The sequence below is a fragment of the Physella acuta genome, unplaced genomic scaffold, assembly GCF_028476545.2.
Source record: "Physella acuta isolate Inbredline_101_S28 unplaced genomic scaffold, ASM2847654v3 ptg001374l, whole genome shotgun sequence".
NCBI lineage: Eukaryota > Metazoa > Mollusca > Gastropoda > Physidae > Physella > Physella acuta.
In genome coordinates, this window is record NW_026732889.1 from 96,204 (window position 1) to 110,083 (window position 13,880).

A 13,880-nucleotide genomic window follows, 5' to 3' on the forward strand; every position below is an offset into this window, starting at 1 on the left:
AGATATATTCAATAGGTTTTCTGTGGGTTTTTTTTTTTAACATCCAGGTTTTACTACCATACATTATTGCTGACTTTATTATTGTTCCTGAATTTAAGTATTTTGTGGTCTAATGAAATATACATTACCTAAAGAAGTTCCGCTTCATTTTAGTTTGTCATGGATTTCTAACATTTTGTTTTTACTTTTTCCAATTTGTGATTCTAAATTTTTCTTTTATCTTTCTTTGAAATTTTTTTTTTTTTTTGGCTATTTAATTTCCATCAATTTGTATCACGCAGAGATTATATAAAGACTCTTCGTGTCAGGCAATCCACATGGGAAAGCTAACAGACCCCTTCACAGTGAAGACAGTGATGAGACCTGGATGTATGCTTTTGCCAATGATATTGATGGTAGTTGACTAGATCATGCAGATTACTAACATCACAGGAACTTCACTAAAAGGTTGGAGGATCTCAATTTGCTATGGCATTTGCCTACTATCGCACAAACAACATGCCTCAACCAATCTGTCTGAAGATGGGGAAATATTAGGCCAGCCTAAGCAATCCTGTTGGAAAGTGGAATGAGAAGCAATGGCTGCTGGGAGAGTTCGGCAGGGGCTCCAAAGTCATCATAATGTGATGCATCTTCTAAATGAGTAAAAGCTTAAGCGTTATCTTTTATTACCTTGTAAAGAGCACAATGGTCTACACATGCTACAGTTGGGTTGTAAATGGTGCTCTTGTCTTTCAATCAGTATTGAAAGTATCTTTTATTGATCCTCTGGTGTCAATGTGGCACTTTCAGTTACCTGGCGAGTTACCAGCAAAAATTGTTGAAATCCTTCTGTTATGCCTATAACCTCAACTTATTGTACTAACCATCTAAATTATCTAAAATTGAAAGTTAATAAACAAGCATGTGTAAATATTAATAGAGATTAAAATTATGGAGGTTAGACAGTCAATTTAGAATTCAAATGAAAGTCCACCCAGCTCTAATGGGTATCTAACTCATTTGGGAAAGTTAAGGCAGCTGGGCATAGTCCTGACAACACTATCTCTTCACAGAAACAGGTGAACTACTTCACTTGCCCCATAGGTTGTCACAATTGGAAATTTTTTAATGGCACAGACTTAATACCAAGTTTTGCTCAATACCAAGTTTTGCTCTTGACTTTTAAACATTGTTCATAAAAAAATAAACATTACACATTTTTAAAATTGTATTGTTTTTATTTTCACAAAAAAAAAAAAAATACAACTGTTACAATATTTAAGCATTCTGTTGAATACTGAAAAGCATTTTAGTCACACTAATTTTGAAATACAGTTTGTTAAAAAAAAATTTAAGAAAAAATTACTGGCATACATCCAACATGAAGTGAAATTAATGTAAGTGGAATAAGCAATACATTGAAGTGCTATTACAACATGCTGAGCACAAATGTTGAGACCGTATTTACATTATTGTACAGAATGATAAATACAAATAAAAAATGTTGAACAAATTTTTAAACTATAGAAATTTCAATGACTATAAAATACAAACTACAGCATTCTTTCTACATTTAGAAATGCTGAATATCAAATGTGTAAAATGTTAAACTATTCATAAGAATGGTCAATTCAACCTTTAAACTCTACTGGAATGGCTGTTTCTTTTGGAGGTTCAATAGCTTTCTTAGCTGCTCTAATACTTAATGTCCCTTGAGAATTCATTGTTGATGTTACAGACTTGGCATCAACATCCTGTAAATAAAAGTATTTCAACAAAGAATAAACACATGAGATAATGAAATATTGAAAAGAAGGTTGGATACATACATTCCGATTAAAGACTTAAAACTTGATTGGTAATGGCAATTATTTTTTTAAATGCAATTTCTTCAAACTGAATTTTTGCACTTATTTTGAAACTCCCAAACTCCTCAACACTTTTTCCGCTAACCGAGATCTATTTAGAAATGATTATAATTTAACCACCATGGTTTATAGTAGTTATGTTATTACATTTTATATTGGTTGATGTGGTCTGACAATGTATGTTAGAGGGGTGGGTTAAAGGAGCATTAATGGACCATCTGTTTATTATTTAACAGGATAGTAGTAAAATTTGTTGGGGGGGGGGGATACAGTTATTTTAAATTATTTTCCTATGGTATGCATAAACAACTTACATCTGGTAGTGCATATGTCCTGATCATTTCCCGAGACACAAAACCATGATTGTCCTGTTTCTCCTCATGCTTTGCTTTGATTGTGATCTTTTTGTTGTCTGAGGTAATCTTTACTTCTTCAGGACTGTAATGGCGGAGATCTAAGCGAATCCTGAATTCTTTGTCAGTATTTTGAATCTGTAACAATTTGTCAATGCGCATATATTATATAATTGTAAAAATAATTTAGTAAATAGAACGGCTACTTTGTAGAATGAATCCACTGAATTCAAAAATAATTTTTAAGTATGCTTTTGCGAAGTGTTCAATTTTTACTGAAAAAAAATTAAGAACTATTCTTTTGAAATAGACTGCAGATAACATTGAGCTAACTCACAACCAGTGTTTCTTCCAGACTTTTTTTCTCCGGGGGGGGGGGGGGGGGGGCACTTGAAATTTTCGGGGGGGGGGGGGGGGGGGGGCGGTAGACTTTCTTCGGGGGGGCGGACACTGTTAAAAGCATATATTTTCTATATAAATTATATAAATTTCGTTCGGGGGGGGCGGTAAAAATTTTTCGGGGGGGCTTTGCCCCCCCCCCCCCCCCGAAGAGATGCCTGGAAGAAACTCTGCTCACAACTGACTTGTATTATTATAATCACTATGTCATGGTGGTTAAATGTTTAATGATTTAAATCAGCACTGAGCAATAATATATTATTGATCTAAGCTTCTGCTGATACCCTGCAAGTTATTTTATTACTAATATTATTATTTTTTATTATTACTGTCTGATACAACTGAAAAGGTAACGTAGTCTTTTTAAACTATTAAACTATAACAATTATACAAGTAAAGTAGTTTATTTCAGGAACACTGATTTGGGTTGGGCTATAGACCCAGATAAAGATCTTACTATGAATAATTTCTATATTAAACACCATAAAATAAATATTAAATAAATTAATTATAGAGTCAACCTAAGAAGAAACACTGTAGACATCTAGACTAGATCTAGTTAGTAGTAAGTTAACATATCTGATCCAGTTCAGATCCACCTACCTCAGAATCGCCAAGACGTCCACTGTTCTGCGACAGGGCTCCTTCTCGATTGTTAAACAGGGGTGATCTGTAAACGTCCCAGGGATGTACCAAGTCATCAACCAGGCGGAATAAACTGTTATCGTCAGTATATCGTGGACTGATGGCAAACATTTTGAATTATGATTATCAGCTTAAATTGCAGTACACACCACAGCTTTTTCTAGAAGATAAGCTCTTGAATTCAGTATTTTGTAAAAGCTCACTAGCTGTAGATAGATCTTGATTGTAACTGTATTAACTCTTTAACAGGCAGAACTCTTTCTGGTTGTCTGACCACTAGTTTGTTAACCGGTATTTATAGGATGAAAGTTGAGATTCACGCTCCTAGTAGAGAATTCTAGATAGCAGAAGAAACATTCTGATTACTGCTTAGGGGTTATAGGTCATGTTGCTAGAAATTACGAGAAACCATTGGCTGATAAAAATAGTCTAATGTCATGCGGCTGCTGAGCATTGTAAACAGTAAATTGTAGTTGAAAGATGTGCATTGCTGATTTATTAAAACCACATTGTGTCATAGAACAGCTAATTAATTTTTATTAAATCGTATTTTAAACAACCACAATAAAGAAAAACAACAACTGATGTATAAAGATCTTGTCTTCATACAAAAACAATAAAATAGGGGCCTATAATTTTTTATAGGGCCTAACGCCCTAACTAGTGGCCTAGTGGAATAAAACACCATGGAAAATTCCCTTTGTACTCGATATTTTAAAGTTTATTTTATACGAAGACTTGTAGACTAGATCTACAATTTAAAAGAATTTTGACTTGAAATATTTTTTTCATAACAAAAACATGACAATGTTATTGCATCAATAGTAATAATAATATATTTACTATGTCTAGAATCGCGAATTTTCTACAAAATACCAAGGTCGACAATCTTAACTAAAAATAGATCTAGTTTGTTTCCCTCTCAACAAAATGGCGTCTTTGGACTTTTCCGTCAAGTTTTCAAGTAAATACTTAAATAAAAGAGATTTCATACTAAGATTAATTAAAAAGGAGTATTGTTGAGAGAAAATTGCTGTTTCAAAATGAAAACTCAAATTTAAAAAGTCTACTTTTGTTCAAGTTGTTTACAATTGATAGAATTTTCTCGATCAATCACGATGTTTTTCGATTCGACTCACCACAGCTGTGGTCAAGGCCACCCATAATGATAATCTCGAAGCCTCCCAGAGCCATGGTATATAAATGACAGTGTCCCAAATAACTTCGTTAAATTCTGACGAGTACGGTAACTGGTAAACAAAATTAAAACAATCCAACCTTCGTGCTACTAGTACTACTACATTACATTGGCTCTACATTCTACAATAACCCTACATCTGGGAATCCAAGTTTGAAGTGTACAACTCCAGTAGTTACTGCAGTACTACCTAACTTTAAGCTTTTCAGAACAGAAAACAGAGTGAGACTTCTAAGTTTTTTAGAGAGGTAGATCTAGATTAAGAAATTCTTCAAAAATGTTTGCTGTTACTCCTCGACTGCAAGATGATTTTGGCCTACTTCGTCTTGTTGATGAATTGATAAATCCATGGGATCTAAGGACCCCGATGATGTACAGAGATGGCTCCCTTGCTAATCTTAGTGGCAGGCTTGGTGATTCTGAGGTAAGTATTGTTTCTGTCATAGTCCTTATTACTTATTAATAGGGAATAGTCTATAAAATTAAAATCGGAGTATTGGTATTAGGCCTATTTGACAATAGACTGAAAAAATGTGTTAGATTGTTAGTAGCTGTAGCGTCCATAATTATATTTGCTTTTTATTAACTGCCAGTAATCAACAGCTCTTTTTCAAGTAGATTCTATTATTGTGGCATTATTGAACACTTGAATAACGCATACCTGTTAAAGTCATTGTGGGTTAGTTAGGTGGGCTCCAGGCCTAGGACTGCTAGTCAAAATGACAGGGTATATGTAAAAATGCAGGCAAATCACTTGTAAACTACATTTGTTTAGCAAGTATTGCAAACGTCCTTTTATTTTTAATCCAAAATTTAACACATGCAGTAATCTTAAAATAATCATTTAAAATCAGCTATTATCATGTAATTATATTGGTATGGCTTGGTGATAAATAATTGTTTTAAATCAGGTAAATCATGTAATTATATTAGTATGGCTAAGTGAGAAGGTCCCCTACTTTACCATATTAACCAATGCAGTTGCCGACACAAATATTTTATATTATATAATTAAACTGTAAGGGAACCTTGATTCAGATTACTATATCTATTGCAATACATATTGTATTTAAAATATATCAAATTATTGAAAAATGTTAAATTGTTGCAACTTAAGAGCAATAATTGTTTTTGTTATCTTTCCAGATTCAGAACACTGACAAAGAGTTCAGAATTCGATTGGATCTTCGCCATTACAGCCCAGAAGAGGTAAAGATCAGTTCAGACAACCAAAAGATTACAATCAGAGCAAAACATGAGGAGAAACAAGACAACCATGGTTTTGTGTCGCGTGAAATGACTAGAACATATTCTTTGCCAGATGTAAGTTTTTTTAAATGTTTATTGTTTTTTAATATTGTATATTTTCTTTTTAAGCAACCAAACTTAAAAATTGTGCTATGGTCAACTTTATCTCTGGATCCACATTTGATGTTATGAATACAGCTCTGTAATTCATAAAAGAATATGTAACTAAAAATTGGGCAGAGTGGCCCTTTATATGAAGCAATAATAAATTTGATGACTATTTACTCCAGGGGTCTCCAAACTTTTCAGTCGGCCGTATTAACTATCAAATTTCAGTTCGGGGGCCAGTTTCTTCCAGTAATGTCTTTGATTTTTCTGGGCAAAGTTCCTCCGCCATCACAAACAAACGGTTATTCCATGGACAAAAAGATCTCCGCGGGCCGGATGAGAGGACATCGCGGGCCGTAGTTTGGAGACCCCTGATTTACTCCAAATAAAAGACTTAGCAATTAATTTTCCACCGCTCCACCATACTCTCTTACGTCTTATAAAATATGTATAGATTTCTGTTTACAAGTGATGAAATATTGACATAGAACTTATTACTAATATATATATATGTATATTTTTTTTTTAGGATGTTGATCCAAAGTCTGTGACATCGTCAATGAATTCTCAAGGAACACTTAGCATCAAAGTATCCAAGAAGGCTATCGAAGCTCCAAAAGAAACTAATATTCCTATTGAGTTCAAAGAATAAATCTCAATCTTGTGAGCAGGTTCCTCATACTATTCTATCAACTAACACTTTCATTGTTTATCTCATGTACTTAAAGTAGAAAATGTAATTTTTCTCAGTATAAGTTTTTTTTTGTAAGGGTTCATGCACAATGATCTCTCCACCCCTACCCCATGTACACATTTTATAGACCACCACCCCTCATGTGAAGGATACCCAAAACACTCACTCATAAATTACTACAATTTGGGATTTAAACATGGTTATAAAATTTTAGCAATTGGGTAATTTAATATAAAATAGAAATGCAAACCCTTGTATGTTTAAAAAGAGTTTACCAAACACAATAATAAACCACTACTCTATTGTCCTGTGTTAATGTAATGATGTGCATGTTCCCTAATTATTTTCTATCATGAATCAGTTGTTTAGAGGGTCACTGAAATCACATCTGGCATTAAGATTTCTCATGTTGTGTTTTCACAGCTTTAAAAATTATTTTTTAACGAAGTGACATTGTATATTGCATTTAATTATTTTTGTTTATAATTTCTTTTTGGAATTACCTACAACCTAGTCTTAATCCTGTAACCATTGTAATATGTAACCAGATAGGCTACTAACACAAGTTTCTTTTTTTTTATATATTTTGTCATCTTTATGCTGTACATAATTTATGCAAATATTATGTAATTTTAGCACATATCACTGGATATTCATGAATTTTTTGAAAATGTGCTGTGCTGATGTGTTTTTTTGATGAATAAATGAAATAAAAATCTAATAATTGTTACTTCATGATTGAAAGGTCGCTGTTGCAATATGTGTTTACATAGTTACTAATAACTTCAGTAAGCTTGGCGAGTTAATAAAGAAGTAAAGGTGGGGGAAGAGGATGAGTAATTTAACTGGCTTTTTTTTTTACCTCAGTTAAACATTCTGATGTATAATTGTCTATGGTAGATGAAGAAGAGCTCACGTGACCACAGCATATGCAAGGATAGTGTGCTACAATTGACTCTTGAGGCAGCAGTGCTAACTGCTGTGATGCAGATGAAATAAGTTCTTTTAAAAAATTGATGTAGATCTTTGTGCATGTATCTGTGGTGTCCATATGGGGGGGGGGGGGTGTGTGTCAGAACCACCAACCCCAAAATGACTATCTTAATTGTTGCACTCATGTATTCAATGCTCTCAAATGTTAAGTATACATACATAGAAAATTTCACACACCCTATATAATGTGTGTGTGTGTGTGGGGGGTCAGAACCACCAACCCCAAAATGACTATCTTAATTGTTGCACTCATGTATTCAATGCTCTCAAATGTTAAGTATACATACATAGAAAATTTCACACACACCATATATAATGTGTGTGGGGGGGGGGGGGTGTCAGAACCACCAACCCCAAAATGACTATCTTAATTGTTGCACTCATGTATTCAATGCTCTCAAATGTTAAGTATACATACATAGAAAATTTCACACACACCATATATAATGTGTGTGTGGGGGGGGGGGGGGTCAGAACCACCAACCCCAAAATGACTATCTTAATTGTTGCACTCATGTATTCAATGCTCTCAAATGTTAAGTATACATACATAGAAAATTTCACACACACCATATATAATGTGTGTGGGGGGGGGGGGGTCAGAACCACCAACCCCAAAATGACTATCTTAATTGTTGCACTCATGTATTCAATGCTCTCAAATGTTAAGTATACATACATAGAAAATTTCACACACACCATATATAATGTGTTTGTGTAAACATACAGCCTATATTTATATGTGTGTGAATTTAAAAAAAAACCCTCACAAAATCCTGCTGTTTATGCTAGTGCTTAAGCCATATTTCAATACAGCTGTTAGGACACCCTAATCATTTATATTTTTTAAATGAACCTCCGGAATAAGGACCATTGCCAGTTGTAAATCAAGTTTATTGCTGCAATATAAACAAGAACTAGGCCTAGTGTGGACGAAGTGACACACCACTTCCTTGTGTTAAGGTGTTGTCAAACTTTCTAATCTTAAATGTCAATCAGCATGCTAGAAAGTAAGTTCTGTTTTCTTTATAGTTCTTATTTGCATTGAATATTTTGAAAAAAAAATTTTCTTACATTCATAGGAGGCTTTAGTCTTTTTTTTTAGGTAGGTGATTAAGTGGGAAAAAGCATGCATGTATATGAAGTTGATTAAAATAATTTTTTTTTCAAAGTATACTAGTAGTCCACAGATATTACATGTTCAAAATTATTTAAGAAAATAAAACACACATAAAATCCTTTGTAATAGCAATACTCTTAAAAAGAAAATAAACAGGAATTTTATGGAGTTATAAAACTTAAAGTTTTGTTCTCTACAGATATCATTCATACAACATTAAATTTTACATTTTGTTTTCTGTTTAAGTTATGAGGGATTATAAAAATACAAAAGTAAATCGATATGTACGTTTTTTTTTATCAGCGTTTGCATATGTTCCTGATAAGTAACATGGTTATTATTTTCAAGCTGATATTTTACTGAAATATTTCCTTTAAGCCCAATCACTAACTTAGTTGTAATTACTTATTACTGTTATAACTGGCTGTTTGATAGTAGACTGTTCTATTATCGCCCCTTTTTCAAGAATGCCACAGATTCTTTACTGGAGGCAAACATATTACTTGGCTATCACAAACACTTGGTTATCTCCCCTATTGTTAATTCATTTAGTAATCTTTAAATAACATCAAGTGGTTAATTAACTAGCTAATTTGATTGAAAGTTAGCTATTCTCAGACAGCGGTCGAAGATAAAATTTTACGCGAAGATTGAAATAAATCGCTACACTTTAAACAGATCAAAATCAGTTTCACGATAACCCGCAAACTTCTAAAGACAATCATACTCAATTTATAGGATGAAGATCTAAGAAAAGAATATAGGACCACTTCATTTAAAAATAGAAGCACGAGATATTTACATACAGTTTTTGAAACACGTACTTTTTGTATTTCATAAAGAAAGCAATGACAATATAAAATGATGTATACATGGATGTCAGTGACTGTGGTACTTACAGCTTATCTTGCAGTTACAACAGGTAGTGTTAATACATTCATGTTCCTTGTAAGTTTAGAATATATATATATATATATATATATATATATATATATATATATATATATATATATATATATATGCATACACACATATTTGCCTGTATATATACATATAGGCCTATATATATATATATATTATATATATATATATATACATATATATATATATATATATATATATATATATATATATATATATATATACTAGCCGTCCCGGCCAGGCCCTGCTCTGGCTTCTGTGAAAAACCTTTCTGTTAAAGACCATTACCTGTGTGTTTAGTAATCATCATAAACCCGGCATTGCCCACCCAAACCACAACCAACCAAAACAGCAAAACGCAAACATAACGCTAACACAATTACAAATACAAACGAAAACAAAAACCTAACAACAAACCCAACCACAACCACAAACACCAATACAAACACAAAGAAAAAACAAACAAAAAAGCAAACGAAAACAAAAACCTAACAACAAACCCAACCACAAACACCAATACCAACAAAAAAAAAAAAACAACGAAAAAGCAAACGAAAACAAACCAAATCCAAACGCAAAACCAACCAAAAACACAAATACAAACCCAAACAAAGAAACACAAACAAAAACGAAAAAAGAAAGAACAAAAACGAACCAAATCAAAACGCAACCACTAACGCAAACCCACCTAAACACAAAGAAAACACTAACGCGAACATAAACGCCCGGGGCGGAATCACCTGTTTTAGCTTAATGAACGACTATAGTACCCCAACTTATTCATAGTCTTTTGCACTCACTTAAACGAACGCGCCTGTTTCAATTTGATGAACAATTTTAATACTCCAAGCTTATCCGTAAAATACCTACAACATTTGCACTTGATCAATCCCCGCTAATTATGTAATTATTTTTTTTTCCCAACACCAAAACAAAGTAATTAAAAAGTAAATTATTTTCGACTAATGCAATGGTTTTATAAAGGGAAGTAATTTTGTTTTCCTAATTTATCAAAGGGAAGTAAGTGCTATAGGACTAAATAAAGACATAATTAGAATTTTTGTAAAAGATGATATTTTTTTTAAACTTGTGTTTAATGAACATGCCGACAATTATTACTATAATTTGAAAAATGAAAATGATTTCCCAACACTTTCAATGGTAATTTTTTAGCTCATAAATTTAGACAAATGCGCACGATAATTTTCTAACACTTAAATTCGTACAATTCCAACGACATACAAATGCATTATATATATGCAATATATATATATATATATATATATATATATATATATATATATATATATATATATATATATATATATATATATATATATATATATATATATATAGGCCTATATGTATATATACAGGCCTATATGTTTGTATAGATATACTTAACATACATATAGATAAGCCTACATCCTTTTAATATATGTATGTGAGTGTTCGCTTCGTGTGTGGATGGCAGTGTTTCTTTCAGACGTTTTTCTTCGGGGGGGGGGGGGGGGGTGAGGGCTTCACTTAAAATTTTGGGGGGGGGGGGGGGTGGGCAGACTAAAATCTCCACGGGGAGGACACTGTTAAAAGTATATATTTTCTATATAAATTCCATTTGCTTTGGGGGGGGGGGGTAGACGACCTAAAAAATGCCTGAAAGAAACTCTGGTGTATGGCCGGAAACACTTCTGAGGCTGACTTCTCCAAACTAATGTATCCGTAAATGACGTCACGTTTCTTGACTTTTTACACCCCCTCCTCCCACAGTTCCTCGCCAGCACACACGCCAGACAAACCCCCCTAAAATGACGTCACCCCTAACGGCTAACTAACAGCTAGAATTCTAACTTTCCTTTTTTTTAAAAATGCAACAGAGTGACGTCGCAGTTTCTGACCACCACCCCTCTCTCCCCGCCTCACATCGTCACAAAATTCCGAACCCACACTCCACCCTATGAGTGTAACTTCTTTTATGTACGACAATGTGTCTCATTAGAACAAAATAAACAATCAGTGTTTCTTCCAGACTTTTTTCTCCGGGGAGGCACTTGAAATTTTCCGTGAGGGAGGGGGGGGGGGTAGACTTTCTTCGGGGGGGGGGGGGTCGGACACTGTTAAAAGTATATATTTTCTATATAAATTTCATTTCGTTCGGGGGGCGGTAGAAGAGATGCCTGGAAGAAACTCTGTAAACAATGCCTTCTCTTAACATAACCAATGCCTACTCTTAACAATCTCACCGAAGCATAGTCTCTATTTTCAGAGGCGTTGCTATGTTACCAGTGTGCTTCTACGTCACCCGACGGGCCGTGCGTGACGGATATATCCGGCTTGGTCAACACGTCACTTGGTATAAGCAGCAAGTATTACCAAAACTGTTCAGCATCGAAGCCAACTTGGGATAGGTGCATGATTGAAACGGCAGCAACGAGTGGTAAGTTGATACGCATACAGATGTTTTTTTTTTTAGGAATCGTAGTGTTTGACATGAACATGATGATTCAGAAAGCAGTGTTTCTTTCACACTTTTTTCTCCGGGGGGGGGGGGGGGGGGCGGGGGGGACGGAAACATAAATTCTATTTAGTTCGTGGGGTAGAGTTTCTTCCAGCCATCTCTTTAAAAAAATCTACTTTTACCAGTGTCAGACCCCACCCCCCAGTGGGGCGGTAAACGTATTTCAGGGGGGAGGGAGAGAGAGGGGTAATCAGTGTTTCTTCCAGACTTTCTTCGGGGGGGGGGGGGATGCCTGGAAGAAACTCTGGGGGTAATCCATAAATGACATCCGTGTTTTGGACGATTTTTACCTCCCCTATCCCCTCCGTCACATATCGTCACAAAAAGCCATACCCCTCCCCTAAAATGACGTCCACCTCAGCCTACAACCCCCCCCCCTCTAAATTGCAGCTGAATTTTTCTTAAACATCGATATTTTTCCAAAATCTTGTTTGAACTCTGTGAACATAGAGTATTTTAATCAATTCCAATTCCAATTTATTAAAACAGTTTTCTCTAAAACTCATTTCTTAACATTGCTTTTTTATAATGCAAAAGTGTGACGTCACGCCATCTGAATTCCCCTCCCCCTCATCACACACCGTCACAAAATTACTGACCCCCTCCCCCTTGGGAGTGTGACGTCATTTATGGATGGCCCAGAGCTCCGTCCCCCACCCCAACGCCCAGTGATGCCTGTAAGAAACTCTTCTCAGAAGAATGCTCTACAAACGCTGGAACAACAATCGGTAACAAACAATGGCGTCGCCAGGTCGGGTGTCACTCGGTTCTGTCCGCACCCCCAACTCCGTCTTTTGTCGCAAGTGCTGACTAAGAATTCTGGCAGTGAACACGTCAATGTGCTTGATGAAGATGAAATTAACCAGATAAAATGGCGCATGTTTGGGCTACGCACCCAGGAAGCCTAAAGTCATTGAGGCTCTCATCAGAAATCAGAAAAGCAAAGGAAGTTTATGAAATACTCAAGATATCATCTGGATAATGACCAGCGTTTTTTTTTCCAGACTTTTTTCTTGAAACTTCCGTGGATGCTGTTACAATTTCCGGGGGAAGGACACTGGTTAAAAATATATTTTCTAAATCAATTGTATATTTTTTCTTGAAACTTCCGAGGGTGCACACTTAACATTTCCGGGGGACGGATTCTGGTTAAAAAGTGACCAATAAAGTTAGGGGGATGCATGAAATAAATTTTGAAGATCATGATTAGGTTTAAGATCAATGATAAGGCTACGGTTTGTGCTAGTGTCACAGTTTATGATATTGTAGCTATACCATCACATAAAAGATCTTTAATGCAAATTGGTATCTGAGATCATTTTTATTTTTAAAAAATCAACAGGTATCTATACTCTCTACCACCGAGGTTGTCACGATGGCGTCAACTTCACTTCCGGCTTTGACAGCCCTCGATTTCACGGCCTTGACCCTAACAACCTTACCACCTGTGAGTTCATCAACCTGATTGGCAAGCTCGTCTGCTACACTTTCTGTCAGAAGGATTTTTGCAACGGACCCCAGCCCCCAGAAGTACCCTACCAACAGGTCTGCAACGAGTCGATGTCTGACTATGACTACGGAGAACCGTGTGGTGTCGCTGGGATGTTTCTGAAAATGGAGTTATCTTTTCTTGAGTTTTTTGGCGTGGTTACTGTTCTTGTGACTACTCTTTATTTAATGTGAGAATTAAAAAAAATTATAAAATCAGCCATTACGTTTCTTGTATAATGTATAGATATTTAATATCTCATGATTATCTGCGGACACTGGTTAAAGTAAATCTGTTGTACATAAATTTTGTATTGAACGGCGTGGTCTGAAAGTATAGGGCTG

The 13,880-nt window shown here is 34.9% G+C and overlaps 3 protein-coding genes across 3 annotated transcripts; 2 read left to right on the forward strand and 1 right to left on the reverse strand.

The window, feature by feature from the left end:
* Positions 1-1,266: 1,266 nt before the first annotated feature.
* Positions 1,267-3,568, reverse strand: LOC131927117 (heat shock protein Hsp-12.2). Its single transcript, XM_059282784.1, has 3 exons — positions 3,206-3,568; positions 2,165-2,341; positions 1,267-1,736 (listed from the first exon to the last, which is right to left on the reverse strand). The coding sequence occupies exons 1-3, from the start codon at positions 3,356-3,358 to the stop codon at positions 1,614-1,616; spliced, it is 453 nt and encodes a 150-aa protein (XP_059138767.1). The 5' UTR covers positions 3,359-3,568; the 3' UTR covers positions 1,267-1,613.
* A 952-nt stretch (positions 3,569-4,520) lies between these two features.
* On the forward strand, positions 4,521-7,210 carry LOC131927118 (heat shock protein Hsp-12.2). Its single transcript, XM_059282785.1, has 3 exons — positions 4,521-4,869; positions 5,592-5,768; positions 6,331-7,210. Exons 1-3 carry the CDS (start codon positions 4,723-4,725, stop codon positions 6,451-6,453), a joined length of 447 nt encoding a protein of 148 aa, XP_059138768.1. The 5' UTR covers positions 4,521-4,722; the 3' UTR covers positions 6,454-7,210.
* Positions 7,211-8,410: 1,200 nt separating this feature from the next.
* On the forward strand, positions 8,411-13,853 carry LOC131927105 (uncharacterized). The gene is made up of 4 exons (XM_059282770.1): positions 8,411-8,498; positions 9,451-9,530; positions 11,796-11,966; positions 13,390-13,853. Exons 2-4 carry the CDS (start codon positions 9,470-9,472, stop codon positions 13,728-13,730), a joined length of 573 nt encoding a protein of 190 aa, XP_059138753.1. The 5' UTR covers positions 8,411-8,498; positions 9,451-9,469; the 3' UTR covers positions 13,731-13,853.
* The last annotated feature ends 27 nt before the right edge of the window (positions 13,854-13,880 follow it).